The sequence below is a fragment of the Equus quagga genome, unplaced genomic scaffold, assembly GCF_021613505.1.
Source record: "Equus quagga isolate Etosha38 unplaced genomic scaffold, UCLA_HA_Equagga_1.0 96145_RagTag, whole genome shotgun sequence".
Classification (NCBI taxonomy): Eukaryota; Metazoa; Chordata; class Mammalia; order Perissodactyla; family Equidae; genus Equus; species Equus quagga.
In genome coordinates, this window is record NW_025804135.1 from 1 (window position 1) to 20,253 (window position 20,253).

At 39.2% G+C, this 20,253-nt stretch overlaps 1 protein-coding gene across 1 annotated transcript in view; it reads left to right on the plus strand.

The window, feature by feature from the left end:
• Positions 1-97: 97 nt before the first annotated feature.
• The window catches only part of LOC124234613 (gamma-tubulin complex component 5), a gene marked incomplete at its 5' end in the record, with an annotated part of 29,742 nt that continues 9,586 nt past the window's right edge, over positions 98-20,253 (plus strand). Inside the window, 9 exons of the mRNA XM_046651936.1 lie at positions 98-187; positions 913-1,006; positions 1,528-1,774; positions 3,281-3,483; positions 11,663-11,778; positions 13,226-13,494; positions 14,694-14,892; positions 15,527-15,715; positions 16,735-16,917. Coding sequence (XP_046507892.1) covers positions 98-187; positions 913-1,006; positions 1,528-1,774; positions 3,281-3,483; positions 11,663-11,778; positions 13,226-13,494; positions 14,694-14,892; positions 15,527-15,715; positions 16,735-16,917 — 1,590 coding nt within the window. The remainder of the gene's footprint in view (positions 188-912; positions 1,007-1,527; positions 1,775-3,280; positions 3,484-11,662; positions 11,779-13,225; positions 13,495-14,693; positions 14,893-15,526; positions 15,716-16,734; positions 16,918-20,253) is intronic.

Below are 20,253 nucleotides of genomic sequence, written 5' to 3' on the forward strand. Positions count from 1 at the left end.
GGTTAAATTACCACTAAATTACATATATTCTTTGAGACATGTAATTTTACTTAATGAGAAACCTTTTCATTGACATCTGATGTTCGTTCTCTAATAGGGACCAACACTTGTACAGCAGTGACCCATTATATGTTCCAGATGACAGAGTTTTTGTTACTGAGATGCAGGTTATTCGGGAAACTCTATGGTAAGACCTATACACATAATTAATCTTCTAGAAGACTTTACTAATGAGAAGCAGAATTTTGGTTTTTTAAAGAAAAGTGTTCAGGGGTTTTTCACATGCAAGCTAGAAACGGTCCAGTAGGTATGAAACAATACAGTTCCCAGTGGGCACCTAAATTTGGATTAGGGGGCCTAAGAGCCCAGATTTCAGATGCAACCATGGAGATGTGACATTTTGATTTGTTTACTTCTTTTCCATCTTAAATAACTAAGTATATTATTTAATTAGATTAGACCATCATTTTTTTAATATTTGAGTTCAAAGCAAGCTTCCTGGCTTGCTGCTTCCCGCTTATAATAGACAGCATATCAATGAGAGTTAGCTTCTGCCCCGTACCTGGAAACCAGAAATCTAAGAATTTAGATTGTGTTCACACAAAAATGAAAATGAGAAATGCAGCATATAGTGCTGTTACTGCTGAGATTTCCAGATTCTGATCCACATCATATGTGATGGTCCAATGCTTGGACATACTGTTTTGGACTTCTCTCCAAGATGATATGCAAATATCTTGTCTTAAGGTAATCAGATAAAAAGATTCATGTCTTCTATTTTCTAGTTATCTGACCTCTTCGCCGCCCCTCCCCCCCCCCGATTCTGAATCTGGCATTAAAATTTCTTAGGCATTACTGTAGTGAATATTTTTCTAGACTTAAAGTACATTCATCTTTTTTATTTCATTTCAGGTTACTTTCAGGAGTAAAAAAGCTCTTTATATTTCAGTTGATAGATGGGAAGGTAACTGTGAGAAACAATATTATAGTAACTCATTTGACACATGTAAGTTATTTGTATTTATTGTAGTTAAAATTAAATAAGAGGGTTTATTTTATAAATATGATGGTGGTTATATAACTTTACACCCATTTTGCAATATTAAAATTACTAAATATATTTAAAATCCAAAAGGCAAAATTAAGTTGTCCGTCTTTACAATGCTTAGAGAATTCTTTAATATTGTTTGTGATGTTCATATTTAGTTTTGACTTGATTTGTGTTTTTTGCTTTTTATTTCTGTCATTCTGTATTGGGAAAGCTGTATACTGTAATGTGGTTGCCTATAGTACATTTACCTTATATGTGTTTTTAAAAAGTATAAGCCACATTTCTGTGTTCTGTAGAAAGTAATGCTTACACTATTTCCTTTGAATATAAAACTAAATATTTGTTTTATTACTTTGTTTTCTGCTAAGCATACTGTTTAAAACAGTCACAAAAGAAATATTTTACAGTGAGGGGGATATGAATTGGATTGTGTCCAGGAGACTGACTGAAGTAACTGTCGTTTGTTTCTATTGTAGAGCTGTTTACGATCAGTGCTGGAACAAATAGCAGCATATGGCCAGGTTGTGTTTCGACTCCAGGAGTTCATTGATGAAGTCATGGGGCACAGCTCTGAAAGCATGTTACCTGGAAATGGTTCCATTCCTAAGAAGTCAACTGAACCGCCCTTTAGGACGTACCAGGCTTTCATGTGGGCCCTGTACAAATACTTCATTAGTTTTAAAGAGGAACTTACGGAAATTGAGAAGTGCATCATCAGTAATGGTATTTAAATATTCTTCCCTTTTACTCATAGGATACATAACTCATATTTTGAATGCAGTTTAGGTTATTAATTGATATAATGTTTGAAAATTACATGGCAAATAAGTAATTCTCATGACTACATTCATTTTTTTAAATTATTTTAAATTTGTGTTTTCAAGCCATTCATATCTCTAAAAATCCAAAAAGTACAGAAAGATGTACAGTGAAAATTCTTCCTGCCACACCAGTTCCCCAGCCCAAAGGCAACCAAGTAGTCAGTTTCTTCTGCATCCTTCCAGAGATAAATTAGACATGTACAAGCAATGCGTATTCACATATGCATGCCTAGTAGTCTATTCACTGCTCTCTTCAAATTGTTTTCTAATTTAAATTTTGAGGATTATACCATACATGTATATAAAGAGCCGCCTCATTCTTTTTTACAAGTTGGTGTTTTGTTGTATGGATATATCGTAGACCAGTCTCATTTTGATGGACATTTAGGTTGTTTCTGATCTTTTGCTGTTGCCAACAGAGCTGTGGTGATAACTCTTACGTGCATGTAATTGTACGTGTAGGGTGCAAGTTAACCTATCACGTAAATTCTTAAGAGTGGAGTTGCTAGGTCAAAGAGCATGCAATGACATGTGATTTTGATAAATATTGCCACATTGTTCTCCACAGAGGTGCAGATAAATGACTTTACATCTTGCTAGGATGTAAACAGGTATATGAAGACCTGTTTCCTCACACTCTTGCCCACAGTGTGTTATCAAACTTTGTGGTCTTCACCAATATGACAAATGTAAAATGGTAAGCCAGTGTAGGTTTTTTTCTCCCTTGAATTTTATTTACAACTACTGCAAAAATAGTACAGAAAGGTCCCACGTTCCCATCACCCAGCTTCCCCCAATGGTGATACCTTGCGTAATTATAGTATGTTATCAAAACTAGGAAGCTGACATGGGCACAGTACGTTAACTAGTCTGCAGACCTGACATGGGTTTCACCAGTTTTGCAGGTTTGTGGTTTTTGGAAGGAGGGAATAATATCTTTGTGTATAGTTCTGTGACATTTTATCACATGTGTGGATGCATATAACCACCTCCACGTTCAGGATTCAGAGCTGTGCCATCCTGTTGAAGGAACTGGCTCTTGCCGCCTCTTTTTAATCCCCACCCCCACTAAAACAGTCACCCACTGACTCTGTTTTTTATTTGCCCATGTAGTTTTAATTTGCGTTCTTTTATTATGAGGTTGAGTGTCTTTCTATGTGTTTAAGAATCACTTATATTTCTTTTTTTTGTGAACTGTCAGTTCCTTTATAAATTATTTTTCTGCTGAGTTGTCCCTTCTTTCTTTAGGGACTTCTTTCTTTAGGGAAATTAGTTCCTTGTGATATGGGATTAAAACCTACCACCCTCCAGTTTGCTGTGCCTTTCCGTAAGTGGCTTAGCATTTATATCACATTTTGAGTGCGAGTATTTTTCCTTGCTAATGAGTTTGATTTCTTGATATTTGCAGATACAACAATAACTCTTGCAATAGTGGTAGACAAGTTGTCACCCCGACTCGCTCAGCTCAAGGTTCTGCACAAAGTGTTTAGTACTGGAGTAGCAGAAGTTCCACCTGACACTCGGAATGTTGTTCGGGCATCTCACCTGCTCAACACGCTGTACAAGGCCATTCTTGAATATGACAATGTTGGAGAAGCCTCTGAGCAAACCGTATGTGGGACCCTTGTCTAGTCTAAAATATGTGACTCTGTTCTGCTCAGCCAAAAGAGTGGTGGAAAGCCGGTCATAGCTCTTTGTAAAAGTGATGCTTAAATCATGGTGTATCAGGCAGTTGTTCAGAGTTTTTAAATTAGCTTCTAAATTCGAGACTGCAGGAAACTGGTTTTTCAGCTATGATTTCCAAGATCACAAGAAGGATAAGGTAAGGACAAAGCAAAACGTAAAAGCAAGGTGTGAAAAATACCTGGCTGAGGGGCTGGTAGTGGTTAAGTTCATGTACTCTGCTCCCGTTGCCTGGGGTTCGCTGATTTGGATCCCAGGCACAAACCTGCACACCACTTATCAAGCCATGCTGTGACAGGTGTCTCACATATAAAATAGAGGAATATGGGCACAGATGTTAGCTCAGGGTCAATCTTCCTCAGCGAAAAAGAGGATTGGCAGTGGATGTTAGCTCAGGGCTAATCTTCCTCAAAAAATAAATAAATGAAAGTACCTCGCTGACTTATATAGATATTTGCAATAACCCTTTCTTAAATAAAAATACAAATCTATTATATGAGGTGTCTAGAGTAGTGAAATTTATAGAAACAGAAAGTAGAATGGTAGTTACCAGGGATGGGGTGGCAGGGAGAAAAGAAAAGGGGAGATGTTTAATATGTACAGAGTTTCAGATTTGCAGCATGAAAATGTTCTGGAGGTCTGTTTTCACAGCAATGTGAATACACTTAACACTACTAAGCTGTACACTTAAAAATGGTTTAGATAGTATATTTTATACTATGTATTTTTTTTTTGTTAAGATTATCATCATTTACAACCTTGTGAAATTTCAGTTGTACATTATTGTTAGTCATGTTGTGGGTATACCACTTCACTCTTTGTACCCTCCCCCCACCCTCCCCTTTCCCCTGGTAACCACCAATTAGTTTTCCTTGTCTATATGTTAACTTCCACCTATGAGTGGAGTCATACAGAGTTCGTCTTTCTCTGTCTGGCTTATTTCGCTTAACATAATACCCTCAAGGTCCATCCATGTTGATGTGAATGGGATGATTTTGTCCTTTTTTATGGCTGAGTAGTATTCCATTGTGTATACATACCATATCATCTTAACCAGTCGTCAGGTGCTGAGCACTTGGGTTAGTTCCACATCTTGGCTATTGTAAATAATGCTGCGATGAACATAGGGGTGCATGGGACTCTTGGAATTGCTGATTTCAAGTTCTTTGGATAGATACCCAGTAGTGGGATGGCTGGGTCATGAGGTATTTCTATTTTTAACTTTTTGAGAAATCTCCATACTGTTTTCCATAGTGGCTGCACCAGTTTACGTGCCCACCAACAGTGTATGAGGGTTCCTTTTTCTCCACAACCTCTCCAACATTTGTCACTCTTGGTTTTGGATATTTTTGCCATTCTAACAGGTGTAAGGTGATATCTTAGTGTAGTTTTGATTTGCATTTCCCTGATGATTAGTGATGATGAGCATCTTTTCATGTGTCTATTGGCCATCCATATATCTTCTTTGGAGAAATGTCTGTTCATGTCCACTGCCCATTTTTTGATCAGGTTGTTTGATTTTTTGTTGTTGAGCTATGTGAGTTCTTTATACATTATGGAGATTAACCCTTTGTCAGATAAGTAACTTGTAAATATTTTTTCCCAATTAGTGGGCTGTTTTTTTGTTTCAATCCTGTTTTCCCTTGTGTTGAAGAAGCTCTTTAGTCTGATGAAGTCCCATTTGTTTATTCTTTCTATTGTTTTCCTCATCTGAGGAGTTATGGTGTCCGAAAAGATTCTTTTGAAACTGATGTCAAAGAGTGTACTGCCTGTATTCTCTTCTAGAAGACTTATTGTTTCAGGCCTAATCTGGGTCTTTGATCCATTTTGAGTTTATTTTTGTGAATGGTGAAAAAGAATGGTCAATTTTCATTCTTTTACATGTGGCTGTCCAGTTTTCCCAGCACCATTTGTTGAAGAGACTTTCTTTTCTCCATTGTAGGCCCTCAGCTCCTTTGTCGAAGATTAGCTGTCCATAGATGTGTGGTTTTATTCCTGGGCTTTCAATTCTGTTCCATTGATCTGCGCACCTGTTTTTGTACCAGTACCATGCTGTTTTGATTACTGTAGCCTTGTAGTATGTTTTGAAGTCAGGGATTGTGATGCCTCCGGCTTTGTTCTTCTTCCTCAGGATTGTTTTAGCAATTAGGGGACTTTTGTTGCCCCATATGAATTTTAGGATTCTTTGTTCAATTTCTGTAAAGAATGTCATTGGGATTCTGATTGGGATAGCGCTGAATCTGTAGATTGCTTTAGGTAGAATGGACATTTTAACTATGTTTATTCTTCCAATCCATGTGCATGGAATGTCTTTCCATCTCTTTATGTCATCATCAATTTCTTTCAAGAAAGTCTGGTAGTTTTCATTGTATAGATCTTTCACTTCCTTGGTTAAATTTATCCCAAGGTATTTTATTCTTTTCGTTGCGATTGTGAATGGGATTGAGTTCTTGAGTTCTTTTTCTGTTAGTTCACTGTTAGCGTATAGAAATGCTACTGATTTATGTGTGTTGATTTTATACCCTGCAACTTTGCTGTAGCTGTTGATTGTTTCTAATAGTTTTCCTATGGATTCTTTGGGGTTTTCTATATATAACATCATGTCGTCTGCAAGCAGTGAGAGTTTTACTTCTTCATTGCCTATTTGGATCCCTTTTATTTCTTTTCCCTGCCGAATTGCTCTGGCCAACACCTGCAGTACTATGTTGAATAGGAGTGGTGAAAGTGGGCACCCTTGTCTTGTTCCTGTTCTCAGAGGGATGGCTTTCAGTTTTTGTCCATTGAGTATGATGTTGGCTGTGGGTTTGTCATATATGGCCTTTATTATGTTGAGGTACTTTCCTTCTATACCCATTTTATTGAGGGTTTTTATCATAAATGGATGTTGGATCTTGTCGAATGCTTTCCCTGCATCTATTGAGATGTTCATGTGGTTTTTGTTTCTCATTTTGTTAATGTAGTGAATCACGTTGATTGACTTGCAGGTGTTGAACCATCCCTGTGTCCCTGGTATAAATCCCACTTGATCATGGTGTATAATCTTTTGGATGTATTGCTGTATTCGGTTTGCCAGAATTTTGTTGAGGATTTTGGCATCTATGTTCATCAGTGATATCGGCCTGTAGTTTTCCTGCTTTGTGTTGTCCTTGTCAGGTTTGGGGATCAGAGTGACGTTGGCTTCATAGAATGTGTTAGGGAGTGCTCCATCTTCCTCAATTTTCTGGAATAGTTTGAGAAGGATAGGTGTTAAATCTTCTTTGAATGTTTGCTAGAATTCTCCAGAGAAGCCGTCTGGTCCTGGACTCTTATATTTGGGGAGGTTTTTGATTACTGTTTCTATTTCTTTACTTGTGATTGGTCTATTCAGATTTTCTATTTCTTCCTGATTCAGTTTGGGGAGGTTGTAAGAGTCTAGGAATTTATCCATTTCTTCTAGGTTGTTCAATTTGTTGGCATATAGTTTTTCATAGTATTCTGTTATGATCTCTTGTGTTTCTTTGGTATCCGTTGTGATTTCTCCTCTCTCATTCCTAATTTTATTTATTTGAGACTTCTCTTTTTTTCTTAGTGAGTCTGGCTAAGGGTTTGTCAATTTTGCTAATTTTTTTGAAGAGCCAACTCTTTGTTTCATTGATCCTTTCTACTGTCTTTTTTGTTTCAATATCATTTATTTTTGCTCTAATTTTTATTATTTCCCTCCTTCTACTGACTTTGGGCTTTGTTTGTTCTTCTTTCTCTAATTCTGTTAGGTGTCGTTTGAGGTTGCTTATGTGAGATTTTTCTTATGTATTGAGGTGAGCCTGTATTGCAATGAATTTCCCTCTTAGGACTGCTTTTACTGCGTCCCAAATGAGTTGGTATGGCGTGTTTTCATTTTCATTTGTCTCCGGATAATATTTGATTTCTTCTTTAATTTCTTCAATAATCCATTGTTTGTTCAGTAGCATGTTGTTTAGTCTCCACATTTTTTCCGCTTTCCCAGCTTTATTCTTGTAGTTGATTTCTAGTTTCAGAGCATTATGATCAGAAAAGATGCTTGATATTATTTCAACCCTCTTGGATTTATTGATGCTTGCTTTGTTTCCCAAGATATGGTCTGTCCTTGAGAATGTTCTGTGTGCACTTGAGAAAAGTGTTCTATATATATCTATTAAGTCCATCTGGTCTAGTTTTTCATTTAATTCTATAATTTCCTTGTTGATTTTCCGTCTGGATGATCTATCCATTGGTGTTAATGGGGTGTTGAGGTCCCTTACTATTATTGTATTGTTGTTAATGTCTCCTTTTAGTTCTGTTAAGAGTTGCTTTACAAATTTTGGTGCTCCTGTGTTGGGTGTGTATATATTTATAAGTGTTATGTCGTCTTGGTGGAGTGTCTCTTTGATCATTATATACTGTCCCCCTTTGTCTTTCTTTATCTGTTTTGCTTTGAAGTCTACTTTGTCTGATATTAGTATAGCGACACCTGCTTTCTTTTGTTCATTATTTGCTTGGAGTATTGTCTTCCATCCCTTCACTCTGAGTCTGTGTTTGTCTTTGAGGCTAAGTTGTGTTTCCTGGAGGCAGCATATTGGTGGGTCTTGTTCTTTGATCCATCCTGCCACTCTGTGTCTTTTGATTGGAGAGTTCAGTCCATTTACATTTAGAGTGATTGTTGAAATGTGGGGGCCTACCGCTGCCATTTTATCTCTTGTTTTCCGGTTCTCTTGCATTTCCTTTGTTTCTCGTCCCATGATTTTTGGATTACTAATTCAGGTATGTAAATTTCTGTATTGGGTTTCTTCTTCTTTGTAATTTGTGTCTTTATTCTTGTTATTTGTTTAGTGGTTACCAGGTGGTTTGTATAAAACATCTCATAGATGAGATAGTCCATTGTCTGATAGCCTCTTATTTCTTTGAATTAAAATGTTCCATCCCTTTTCTCTTGCCCTTGTAGGTTGTTATTGTCAGATTTTTTTTTCCTCTTCTTTCTTGTGTTGTGAGTTTGTGGTTAAAATGACAGGGTTATATTTATTCTTGGTGTTTCCCTTCCTTTTATCTTTAATGTTTTATTTAACTTTTGCTAACCTGTTCTGATGGAGATCTGCTACTTTCTGTTATTATCCTTCTACTTATCTCCTTTGCTCTTGGTTTTGTAACCCCTTTCGTTTTTTTGATTTTTCAGGTATGAGGGTTTTCCTGAGCATTTCTTGAAGAGGAGGTTTTGTGCCAATGAACTCCCTTAACTTTTGTTTACCCGGGAAAGTTTTTATTTCTCCATCATATTTGAAGGATATTTTCACTGGGTAGAGTATTCTTGGCTGCAGGTTTTTGTCCTTCAGAGTTTTGAATATATCATTCCACTCTCTTCTAGCCTGTAAAGTTTCTGTTGAGAAATCTGCTGATAGCCTTATGGGGGTTCCTTTGTAGGTTATTTTCTTCTGCCTGACTGCCCTTAGTATTTTCTCTTTGTCGTTGACTTTTGCTAGCTTCACTACTATATGCCTTGGGGTTAGTTTTCTTGCATTGATAAAGTTTGGAGATCTCTTGGCTTCTGTTACATGAAGTTCCATCTCTCTCCCCAGGTTTGGGAAGTTCTCAGCCATTATTTCTTTGAACAGGCTTTCTGCCCCCTTCTCCTTCTCTTCTCCCTCTGGTATACCTATAATCCTTATGTTGCATCTCCTAATTGAGTTGGATGATTCTCGGAGAGTTTCTTCATTTCTTTTTAGTCTTAGTTCCCTCTCCTCCTCTGCCTGCAGCATTTCTATATTCCCATCCTCCAAATTGCTAATTCTGTCCTCCATATTATCGGCCCTACTGTTCAGAGAGTCCAGATTTTTCTTAATCTCCTCCACTGTGTTCTTCATTTCCATATTTCTGTTTGGTTATTCTTTATAGTATCAAACTCTTTTGTGACATAGCTCCTGAACTCGTTGAATTGTCTATCTGTATTTTCTTTTAACTCATTCAGTTTTTTAATAATGGCTGTTTTGAAGTCATCGTCATTTAGGTTATATATTTCATTGTCTTTGGGATTGTTTTCTGGGTATTTGTCATTTTCCTTCTGTTCTGGAGATTTAATATATTTTTTTCATACTTCTTGATGGTGTAGATTTGTGCCTCTGCATAGAGAGAGAGTTTAGTTACTGCTTCCACTTGTTTCTACTGGTGTGGCAGGGGAGCAGCTGTTTAGACTGCACTGACCAGGAACCCTATCAGCTGTTGCTAACTGGACCTGGGCCCCTCCTCGTAGTCACAGTGGTCCTGTGGGGTCCCTCTTCAGCTGTGGGGGCAGTCGCAAGGGGGCTTCATACTGCTGGTGCCTACTGTTGCAGAGCACCTAGACGTGCTCCCTCCTTAGGGTCTGAAGCGGTGTTATGGGCTTTCCCAGCGGCCGGGAGCAGGATCACCTATATTTGCAGCTCTGTCACTGTCGGAGCCCACAAAATCTCACTTGTTATCATATCACTTATAGGTTACAACAGAGCTATGGGTATCTTCTGCAGTCTGTGGTTAGCTCACCTAGCTATGCTACTTTTGCCCCAGGGCCTTCCAGCCTTGTGATTGCCGGGCGGGGCCAGAGTCTGTGAGTCCAGTGGCAGCTGGCTGGCTGCTGCCCTGCCAGGGATTCTCCTCTTTGGGACCCTCCTGGCGTTCTGAATGCTGGGTGGAGCCTCTCCACTAATGGCAAGTAGAGGCTTTCCCTGCTGCCGGAATGGGACCCTGGAGTTTCCCTCTGGGCCGTGGAGGCGGCCGCTAGAACTCCACCTAGCCCCGGTCCTTTCCCAGGAGTTCTCCGGGAGCCTCTTTCCCCATCTGGGGGACAGCCGGAGTCTGTGAGACCGGCTGCAGTGGTGGCTGACGGGCTGCTGCCCCATTGAGGATTGTCCTCTTTGGGAGCCTCCCGGCGTTCTGAATGCTGGGCAGGGCCTCTCTGCTAATGGCGAGTAGAGGCTTTCCCTGCTGCTGGAACGGGACCCTGGAGTTTCCCCCCGGGCCGTGGAGCCAGCCACTGGCACTCCACCCAGCCCCAGTCCTCTCCCAGGAGTTCTCCGGGAGCCCCTTTCCCCATCTGGGGGACAGCCAGAGTCTGTGAGACTGGCGGCAGCTGCTGGCGGGCTGCTGCCCCGTTCAGGATTCTCCTCTTCGGGAGCCTCCCAGTATTCTCAATGCTGGCAGGGGCCTCTCCACTAATGGTGAGTAGAGGCTTTCCCTGACGCCGCCAGTGTGGGACCCTGGAGTTTCCCCCTGGGCTTAGGTGTAATCGAGGGGGCTTAGGTAGGGCTGTAGTCACCTGTTTCCACCGTCGCTCCTCTGGTGTGCGCACCCTCCTGCCCTTGGTGTGTGGCGATGTTATGGGGGAGTCCGCTGGAAGAAAGCCACTCGCAGGTACTAGGCTGTTCGGGGGTCGGGGGTCAGAGAGTTTTCATCTATCTCCACCTCCTCCCAGGGGGATGTCCGTCCACCTTCCGATGTATAGCAGCACGGGTCTCTCAGGCGTCCTGAGATGCTATATGGATATCCTTTGTTAAGCGATGAATGTCCAATTAGTTGTAGATTCGAAGGGGGAGAGACAAAGAAGACTACTCCTATGTATTTTTTTACAATTTAAAAAAATAACAACCTAACTAGAGTCTGTAATCTAGGAAGCTTCAGGTTTGTTTGAGTACCTATTTTAGGTGTGTTTCCTAGTTTGTCGTTGTACCTGTTTCTCACTATTTGGATACTACGCTTTAATATAAAGAAGCTTGATTTCTTTCGCCTGTGCGTTTTTTTTTTCCTGTTGGGAGCTACAGTAGAATGAAATCATTTCCTCATTCTTAATGGACACTTTGCTAGTAGCACTATTTAGATAGGGGTAACTATATGAATTTAGACTGCCCAGGGTAGAGCTGTTGTCCATGGTTAACTTTTACTCTCAAGAAGGTCCTGGTATGGACTACAGACAATGTGGTTAGCTCATATTTAGGTGAATTTTTCATAAGGATTTTATAGCACATGTTTTGGATTTTTAATTTATTACTTTGTTCCAGAAAACTCTAAAGGCATTTCAGAAATGTTCAACCCTCATTTTGTCCAGAGATGAGGGATTTCTGAGAATGAACTTTGCGTGATCTCTTCTCAGGTCTCCCTGCTCTTCTCTCTCTGGGTGGAGACAGTGCGGCCCTACCTGCAGACTGTGGATGAGTGGATTGCACACGGGCATCTGTGCGACTGCGCCAGGGAGTTCATCATCCAGAGGTGAGGGCCAGCGACACACAGCACAGGAGACACACTGAGCACTGGTTTTACCCTTTTTTCTCTCACGGGAAAATTGTTCACTTTGAGTAGTTTCAAGTGATACTGAGGGAGAGCAGTTCAAATGACAGAGGTGTGTTGCTACCATACTCAGGTTCTGTTGCATTTTTATAGAAGATGTCATGTACCAGCCAAAAATAGTCTTTTTCCAAGTTTCTTGTCAGTTTACAGCTCTGCATAGCAAATTATATTTCTGAATGATGGTGTGTTTATGGCTGGCTGGTATGGTAAAAGGTGCACTGCTTCCTATAAAATGAATTTAGATGATATCAAATGACTTCAGCTATTCCCATTATAAATTACCAATAAGATAAGAGATATGAAAATAATACAGAATATGCTTCTAATATATTTGTTTCTCCAAATTATTCTTTTTTCCCTTCTTAGTATACTGTATAGTAAAACAAGGAAAAATCTTAATCCACTTATGATTCCTCTTCAGTTAATTGACTGTTCTGAACAGAATCATAGAAACTGCAACACAGAACTGTTGGCACTCTCTTAACTCAGTTTTAAGTTGTGCAGTCTGTTTAGATAGAGGTTTTTATTGAGAGCAATCCATTTAATTCAAGGATAACTTTAAGTCCTTAGAACTCTGGAAAGGTAACCCTGTTTACTCAGTGCTCATATAAATGAGCTGGCCTGTCTTTAACTAAATCTTGCATCTGTCATTATATCCTGTTTCATCTATCTCACATGAGAACTTTTGTAAAAAGGGGATTCTGACTGCTTTTAGAGAGTGATAAGTGACCATCACTTTGTTCTTAAGAATCTTTGTGGGGAGGGCCTGGCCCCATAGCATGGTGGTTAGGTCTGGGGCACTCTGCTTCAGTAGCACAGGTTTCCAAGTTCTAATCCCGGGCACAGACCCACACCAGTCATCAGCTATGCTGTGGCAGTGGCCCACATACAAAATAGAAGAAAATTGGCACAGATGTTAGCTCAGGCCTAGTCTTCCTCAAGCAAAAAAGAGGAAGATTGGCATCAGATGTTGTCTCTAGGCCAATCTTCCTCAGGGGGGAAAAAAAAAGAATCTATGTGGTAAAAAGATGTGGAAGTCTGGAGGTTACTTTCACAGGAGACGGCAAATGGATAAACTTTTATTCTATCTCCAAAGAGGAGCAAATTAATCATTTTGTTTAATTCCAATTCGAGAAACTTTCTACTTAGTTAAATTTTATGTATGTCATTCAAAGTATTTATCCACTTTTCTGTGTTAAACTGAAGTCAGACAAAACCCCTGCCCATTTTGCCTGAAGATTGCTTCATTTTACTAATAATTGATATTGCTGTATTTTGGAATGCCTGGACAACATGCCTGAGAAAGAACAGATGTACTGTTGTTTTTACGAAAAAAGTTAACGTTTAAAATTCTTTTGCATTTCCATAGAAACAAAAATGTTCCAGTAAATCACAGAGACTTTTGGTATGCAACTTACACACTGTACAGTGTATCGGAAAAGACAGAAAATGAAGAAAAAATGAGTGATAATGCCAGTGCAAGTTCTGGCAGTGACCAAGGGCCCTCCAGCAGGCAGCACACCATGGTGTCCTTCCTTAAACCTGTCCTTAAGCAGATCATAATGGCGGGCAAGTCGATGCAGCTGCTGAAGAACCTACAGTGTGTGGAGAGCACCACATGCCAGGCCACAGCCAGAGGTAGTGGGTCCCTTCCTCATGTGTCTCTCTCAGCATTGGGGCTACTACTCTCTCTTCACTCTTGTCATCCTGAGATGCATCATTATTTTGTAGTTTGAAAATTATCAAAAGCTTTTATTTTCATGGAAATTATCACCATGATCAAATCAGTAGATCATGCTACTCCTGATTGAAAAAAGATTGTCCTCATTGGAAACTTTCATCACTATGTTTGAAAGGCAGTGAGAGTAAGTTCCACATGCATTTTCCTTACTCTTGATTCCTTAGGACCAGTCCTTTAAAAAATAATTCTCTGGCATTTCTTAGTGCAGTACAGCATTTAACTCTTGAGGACCATGAACCCTGGGAGACAGGAATTTGTTGATGAGCAATTCAGACTTGACCGTAGATTTTGAGAAAATCTTGATATAATTTCTGATCTTTTTGTTGCAATTTAAGCAATATGCTTAAAGTTTTATCAACTGACTAAAAAGACTTTAGAGGTATAAATGTGACTTTAGTTATTTTGTTTGTAAATCTCCCTAATGTCATATTAATTATTTTGTATTATTGTATCTACTTTAAATAATATTTTCAGTTTGAGGAATATTTCTTTTTTTTTTTTAAGGTTTATTTTTCTTTTTTCTCCCCAAAGCTCCCCAGTACATAGTTGCATATTTTAGTTGTGGGTCCCTGCAGTGGTGGCATGTGGGATGCCGCCTCAGCATGGCCCAATGAGTGGTGCCTTGTCCACGCCCAGGATCTGAACCTGCAAAACCCTGGGCCGCTGAAGCAGAGCGCACCAACTTAACCACTCGGCCACGGGGCCGGCCCCTGGAATATTTCTTTTTTGACTGAGTAATAAAATTTAATGAGCTTTCCAGGGTCTCTATCGGAAGTGTTTTTTTCCGGTGAAATTATGACTCCTGTTAGTGTGATCATAGTGCTGTTCAGTATGGTGGTAACTTAACTTTCAAGCATCCTGCTTAGGATATTACTCTATTCAGCAAAAAATTAACTTATGCTTTGAGTGTTTAACCATAAACTTTGCACTTGTCTAACAGAGGATGTAAAATGTTTAGCTGTGCTATACTGTAAAGGTAATGAAACAGGGATAGACACTCGTAGGCCAAAGGAAAAAAAACAGGCTATATTAAGATACAATTACTTAATATCATTTAATGTTATTACTTCACCTTACATATTTCTTTATGTTCCAGATGCAGAAAGAAAAAGCTTGTATACCCTCTTTCTGGAATCTGTACAGTCACGTCTTCGACATGGGGAAGAACCCACTGCACAAGTCCTCACTGAGCAGCAGGAGACCAAAGGGAACCTAATTAAGATTCAGTCCATTGCTGAAAGGCATCTGGAACTGGATGACGTTCATGATCCACTGCTGGCAATTAACTTTGCAAGGTGATAGATTTTCAATGACTGAAATGGCGGAATCTGTTCAATGTTCAGGAACTATTTATTTCTGCCAAGTAGGGCTTTCCAGTCTTAAAAATAAAAACCTTTGTAGCCTATCCTTCTTGATGAATGGAATACAAGAAGATATTATGTTCACTTATTTCAGATGTATAATTTGTCCTCCTTGTTGTTTATGAAAGTCCACAGACTATCATATGCCCTAGGCCCATGGGAAATGCTTTCACTGGTACAGAAGATGCTCATGAAAATCTAGGTCATAGGTGGGCCTCAGACACACACATTGAGTCAGACCCTTCTTCTGCTTAAAATATGTCTTGACCCTTATGTGCTTTTAGCCCCATAAAATAAGTCATTAGTACCTACACAAAGCCCCATTGCCTTTGGCCATCATTCACTCTCTGTGGCCCTAATGGCTAGAAAGACCTACTCAGTACTTAACACTAAAGCAGAAGTGACTGAACAACTGGTTCACTGAAAGGACAGTTTTGGGGGAATATAGTTTCTGTAATAGTTGGTAATTTTAAGACTAAAGGTAAAAAATGGGACTCTGGAGTTTTGATTTAAGAGAATTCTGTTGAAAGCAGCTCATAAAAAATAGACTCACATTTTTATCTTAAAGGTTGTATTTAGAACAGAGTGACTTTCACGAGAAGTTTGCTGGTGGAGACATATGTGTGGATAGATCATCAGAATCTGTGACGTGCCAGACATTTGAGTTAACGCTGAGATCTTGCCTCTATCCTCATATTGACAAGCAGTATCTAGATTGCTGTGGAAACCTCATGCAAACTCTAAAAAAAGATTACAGGTATAAGGGAGTCGTTTAGCTTTGGAAGTAATCAGTAGTTTATTATACTTTAAGAACTGTTGGAATTATTTTAAAACCTGTATTTCAAGTTAATTTTTATTATAGTAGGAAATGGGTACTCAATAAACAGTTTTCTTTTGAGAGAATCAATTAACCATCAGTGTTTTCCTAACTATGTTGTGGAATTTATTTCTGAGACTCTGTCCCAAAAGAAATAAAGAAAAAGCTTATTGCACAAAAATGCCCATCATAGAGTTTGCTATCACAAGGGAAAACATGAAATTACTTAGTAATGAATGACTGTTTCTTTAAATTATTGCATATCCATATTAAAATATGGCATATCAAGGGGCTGGCCCCGTGGCCGAGTGGTTAAGTTCGCGCGCTCCGCTGCAGGCGGCCCAGTGTTTCGTTGGTTCGAGTCCTGGGCGCGGACATGGCACTGCTCATCAAACCACGCTGAGGCAGCGTCCCACATGCCACAACTAGAAGGACCCACAACGAAGAATAAAAATTAGAATAAAATCTTAAAAAAAAAAAAAAAAAAATATGGCATATCAATATCATGTATGAACTTTATAAAGTTCATAAAAATTATGTTTACACAGAGTTTTAAATAATGTAAAATGTTCTTAAAGCTTAAAAGGCAAGATATATAATATGATAGGAACTATGTTTTTTTAAATGCATAGAAAACAAGACTGGAAATAAATAGCCCAAATATTAACGATGGAAATTCACTATGAATGGTAGGATTTGGATTAACTTTTTTTCGTTACACTTTTGTGACTTTGCCCAATTTTCTACAATGTTATGAAAAAATCATTTATTTCTTTCTGATAATTAAACATTTTTATTATTAAAAATGTCTTTAAGAGGTGTTAGTATTTCTTATTTTAGTAAACGTAGAATGTAAACCAGTTTTCTCTAAAAATAGTAGCATACAATACTTGGTACTGATCCAGAATCCTGTCTGATGAGCTTAAGATCTTTCTGTCACTTATTTTCTCTCTATTCAGGTTGGTCGAGTACTTGCAGGCCATGAGAAATTTTTTCTTAATGGAAGGTGGAGATACCATGTATGACTTCTACACATCAATTTTTGATAAAATAAGAGAAAAGGAAACCTGGCAGAATGTGTCATTTCTTAATGTACAGCTCCAAGAAGCAGTAGGACAACGTTATCCTGAAGACAGTTCACGGTAAAATACGGGAGCAAACTTTTATTTTAAAATATTATGAAATAATCCATGTATCACAACTCTTCTATAAATTTTTATATATATTACCTTATTTAATCTTCACACTAACCTATGAAGTTTACTAATGTTATTTTACAAATTAGAAAACTGAGACAGCAGGTAGCTAAATGACTTGCCCACTAAGCAAAAGGAGACAATGAGATGGGACCATGCAGCCTTTCAGAATCTGATGGCTTCCCTCACGTGACTAGAGTCAGTGCTGGCCTTTGGCTGTGGCATGTCTCGGTTCCATGTGCCTTGCCCTCCAGCCAGCTGCACAGACTCCTTACACAGTAGTCTCGGTCAGCACTCTAAGACAGTGAGAGCAGAACCCTCAGGGCCTGCTGAAACTTGAGCTCCAGGCCTCACAGACCCTCACTTCCACCACATGCAGTTGGTGAAACCGAGCGACATGCCAGCCCAGTCAGGGGTGGGAAATAGATTCTGCCACTTAATGGGTGAAGTTGCATGTTCTAAAACTGTTATATAGGTTTCCCCTGTTGTCCAAAAGTAGAACTTTCCTATGAAAGCTTTCTTAAGCCAAAATGGTGTAAAGCGATAAAGCAATTACCATTAATTTATATGGGAAAAAATTTTGAGTGTTCCCAGACCCGAAAAATAACCTACCAAAATAAATTGAGGTAAAGCACAGATGCTCACAGACACAGTGCAGAGCTCTGGCGCCTTGATCCTGAGTGTAGTTCCCAGGGAAGGAGCTTGGCGACTCTGGCCTTGCTCCTGGTGGGCACTGCCTCTGTAACGACTCACTGCAAAGCAAGTGCTGGGGCCGCCCCGTAGCTGAGTGGTTAAGTTCACGTGCTCCGCTGCAGCGGCCCAGGGTTTCACGGGGTCGGATCCTGGGCACAGACATGGCACTGCTCATCAGGCCATGCTGAGGCGACATCCCATATAGCACAACCAGAGGCACTCACAACTAGGATATGCAACTGTGTACCTGGGGGCTTTGGGAAGAAGAAGAAAAAAGAAAAAAAGAAAGATCTGCAACAGACTTTAGCTCAGGTGCTAATCTTTAAAAAAAAAAAAAAGTGCTAAACGCTGTTTTTGCTTTTTGCCTTTTTTCATAAAAGCGAACATCCTTGTCAGATTTCTTTCAGTTAGCAAAAACAGGTACAAATATAGGTTTTTTGTAAAAGCTAGCTTTTGGATCATGGAGGAAACCTGTATAGGCTTATCCCTGACGTGGAGCTAACCTGCCCTTTGCTGGTGTCAGTCTGCCTGCTGAGCGACTGGCCAGGGCTGGGGGTTGGTACCGGCACGTCTCTGTGGAGCAGAGGCTCATCTTCCACAGTGTTTGGCCATCCTCTTTCCTGTTCTATGTCTCTGCTTGGCTTCCTTTCTTGGCTCCCTCAGTGGTCCTGCAAAAGTCATCATGATAATGGTTAACATTCATTACATGCCAGGTAAGGCATTCTCTTCCCACAGCCACACCAGGTTACCAACTTTCTACTACTTAGTAGATTATTCCTTTTATTTCTATGTCATTCTTTTATTACCTTTAATTCTTCCATAAAAGCAGAATTTTCATCAATTATGTGGTTAGTAAAAGCAGGGTAACTGCTGGATTCTTTTCATAATAAGAAATTGGTGCCCAGCAACCCCCAGAGGGAGCTAGGGAAGGTTATGTTTTTCATTATCAGCAGAAACTCTTGAATCTTGTTAGATTTAATATGTTTCAATCTATTACAGTTATCCTTTTTTTTGTTGCTCAGACTGTCCCATCTTTACCTAGAGGGAAGCCCTTCACTTGACCGTGGTAATCTCAGAGAGTATCCTTTCAAGAGTGGATGTCCAGGCTCATCCTGTGCACTTCCTGCCCCCAACATGTGTGCCTCTCCCACGAGCGCTTGTCCTGTCTCTTTGGTGGCTTAAAAAGCCATCTGTCTCGGTGCCGGAGTATTCCTCTGTACTGGATTGTCCCTGCTTCTGGGCTCTCTCAGTGGATGGAGCTAGGAAATAAGTAGAAAGAGAAAAATGTTCATGTAGATATTTCCAACTTATATTAAAGATTACAGCATTTCACTTCTTTGATTTTCCTTTGTATCTCTTCCTATGAGTGCTAACACATTAACATGCTTTTTGGTTTTATTCTACAATAAGTAGTAGTAATTTCAAAGTAACAATAACAGCAACAAGGCCACTAAGAATTTAAAACATGCTTGTGATTATTTTCTCTTCCTATACTTTGAAGTCATCAGAATCCTGTGTTTCAAGGTCACTTGGAGTAATTCTTTGTGTGATTATGCCACCACCTTGACATAGGGTCAAGTTCATTTGTTTTAGTTTCTTTTCTGCTTTTAGAAATTGCTTTTTTTCTTTTCTTGATTGAATTTTCTTTCTTGTTTACTAAAACAGCATATTTTTCTTAAGTTAAAATCACTGGTACAAAGGTACTTTTAGGGAGATATGCCTTCTATTCCTGTTCCTGCCCATTTTCTCCCTTCCCTGTTGCTAACCATTTTTATTAGATTTGTTTTATCTTTCTAGTGTTTATTTTTTGGACCCAAAAACATATGTTTGTGTATTCCTTTTCCTCCTCACATTACATAAAGGTAGCGTGTAGTACATACTCTCTGACACCTGGTTTATTTTTCTTACATAACTAAAATATATCCCGACCTACTCCATTTGCAGGCTAGAGAGCTTGTGCTCATTCCTTTACAGCTGACGGGCTTTCCACTGTGTTCTTTCAACCAGTTGTCCTATGGGTAGACATGTGGGTTTCTATTCTTTTGCTGTGCATGTATGCAATGGCTAGTCTTGTACATTTCACTTCATACTTTTGCCCATATAAATTTGCAGTATATTCCTAGAATAGGATTGCCAGGTGAAAGGGTAAAAACATGTGTAATTCTGCTAGCTGTTACCAAATTTCTCTTCATAAAGGTTGTATCTTTTCTAATTCCTACCAACAATATGTAGAGTGGCTTTCTCTACAGCCTCACCAACAGAATATGTTGTCAGACTTTTGGATTTTAGCCAGTCTAATGGTGAGAAATGGTATCTCAGTGTAGTTTAATTTACATTTTTCTAATTATGAATGAGTTTAGTCATCTTTAGATATGTTTATTTTTGCATTTCTGTCAGCATCGCGTTATTGGTCTTCAGCGCCTGCATTTTTAGAAACTCTTTATATAGGTTTTCCAATTTGACATTTGTCTTTTTATTCTGCTTATGATAAAACAATTTTTTGTTTTTGTTTTGTCATGCAGACGTTTCTTAGTTTTTTTTTATTTTTTGTTTGTTTCTTAGTTTTATAATGTATCAGTCTTTTATTGG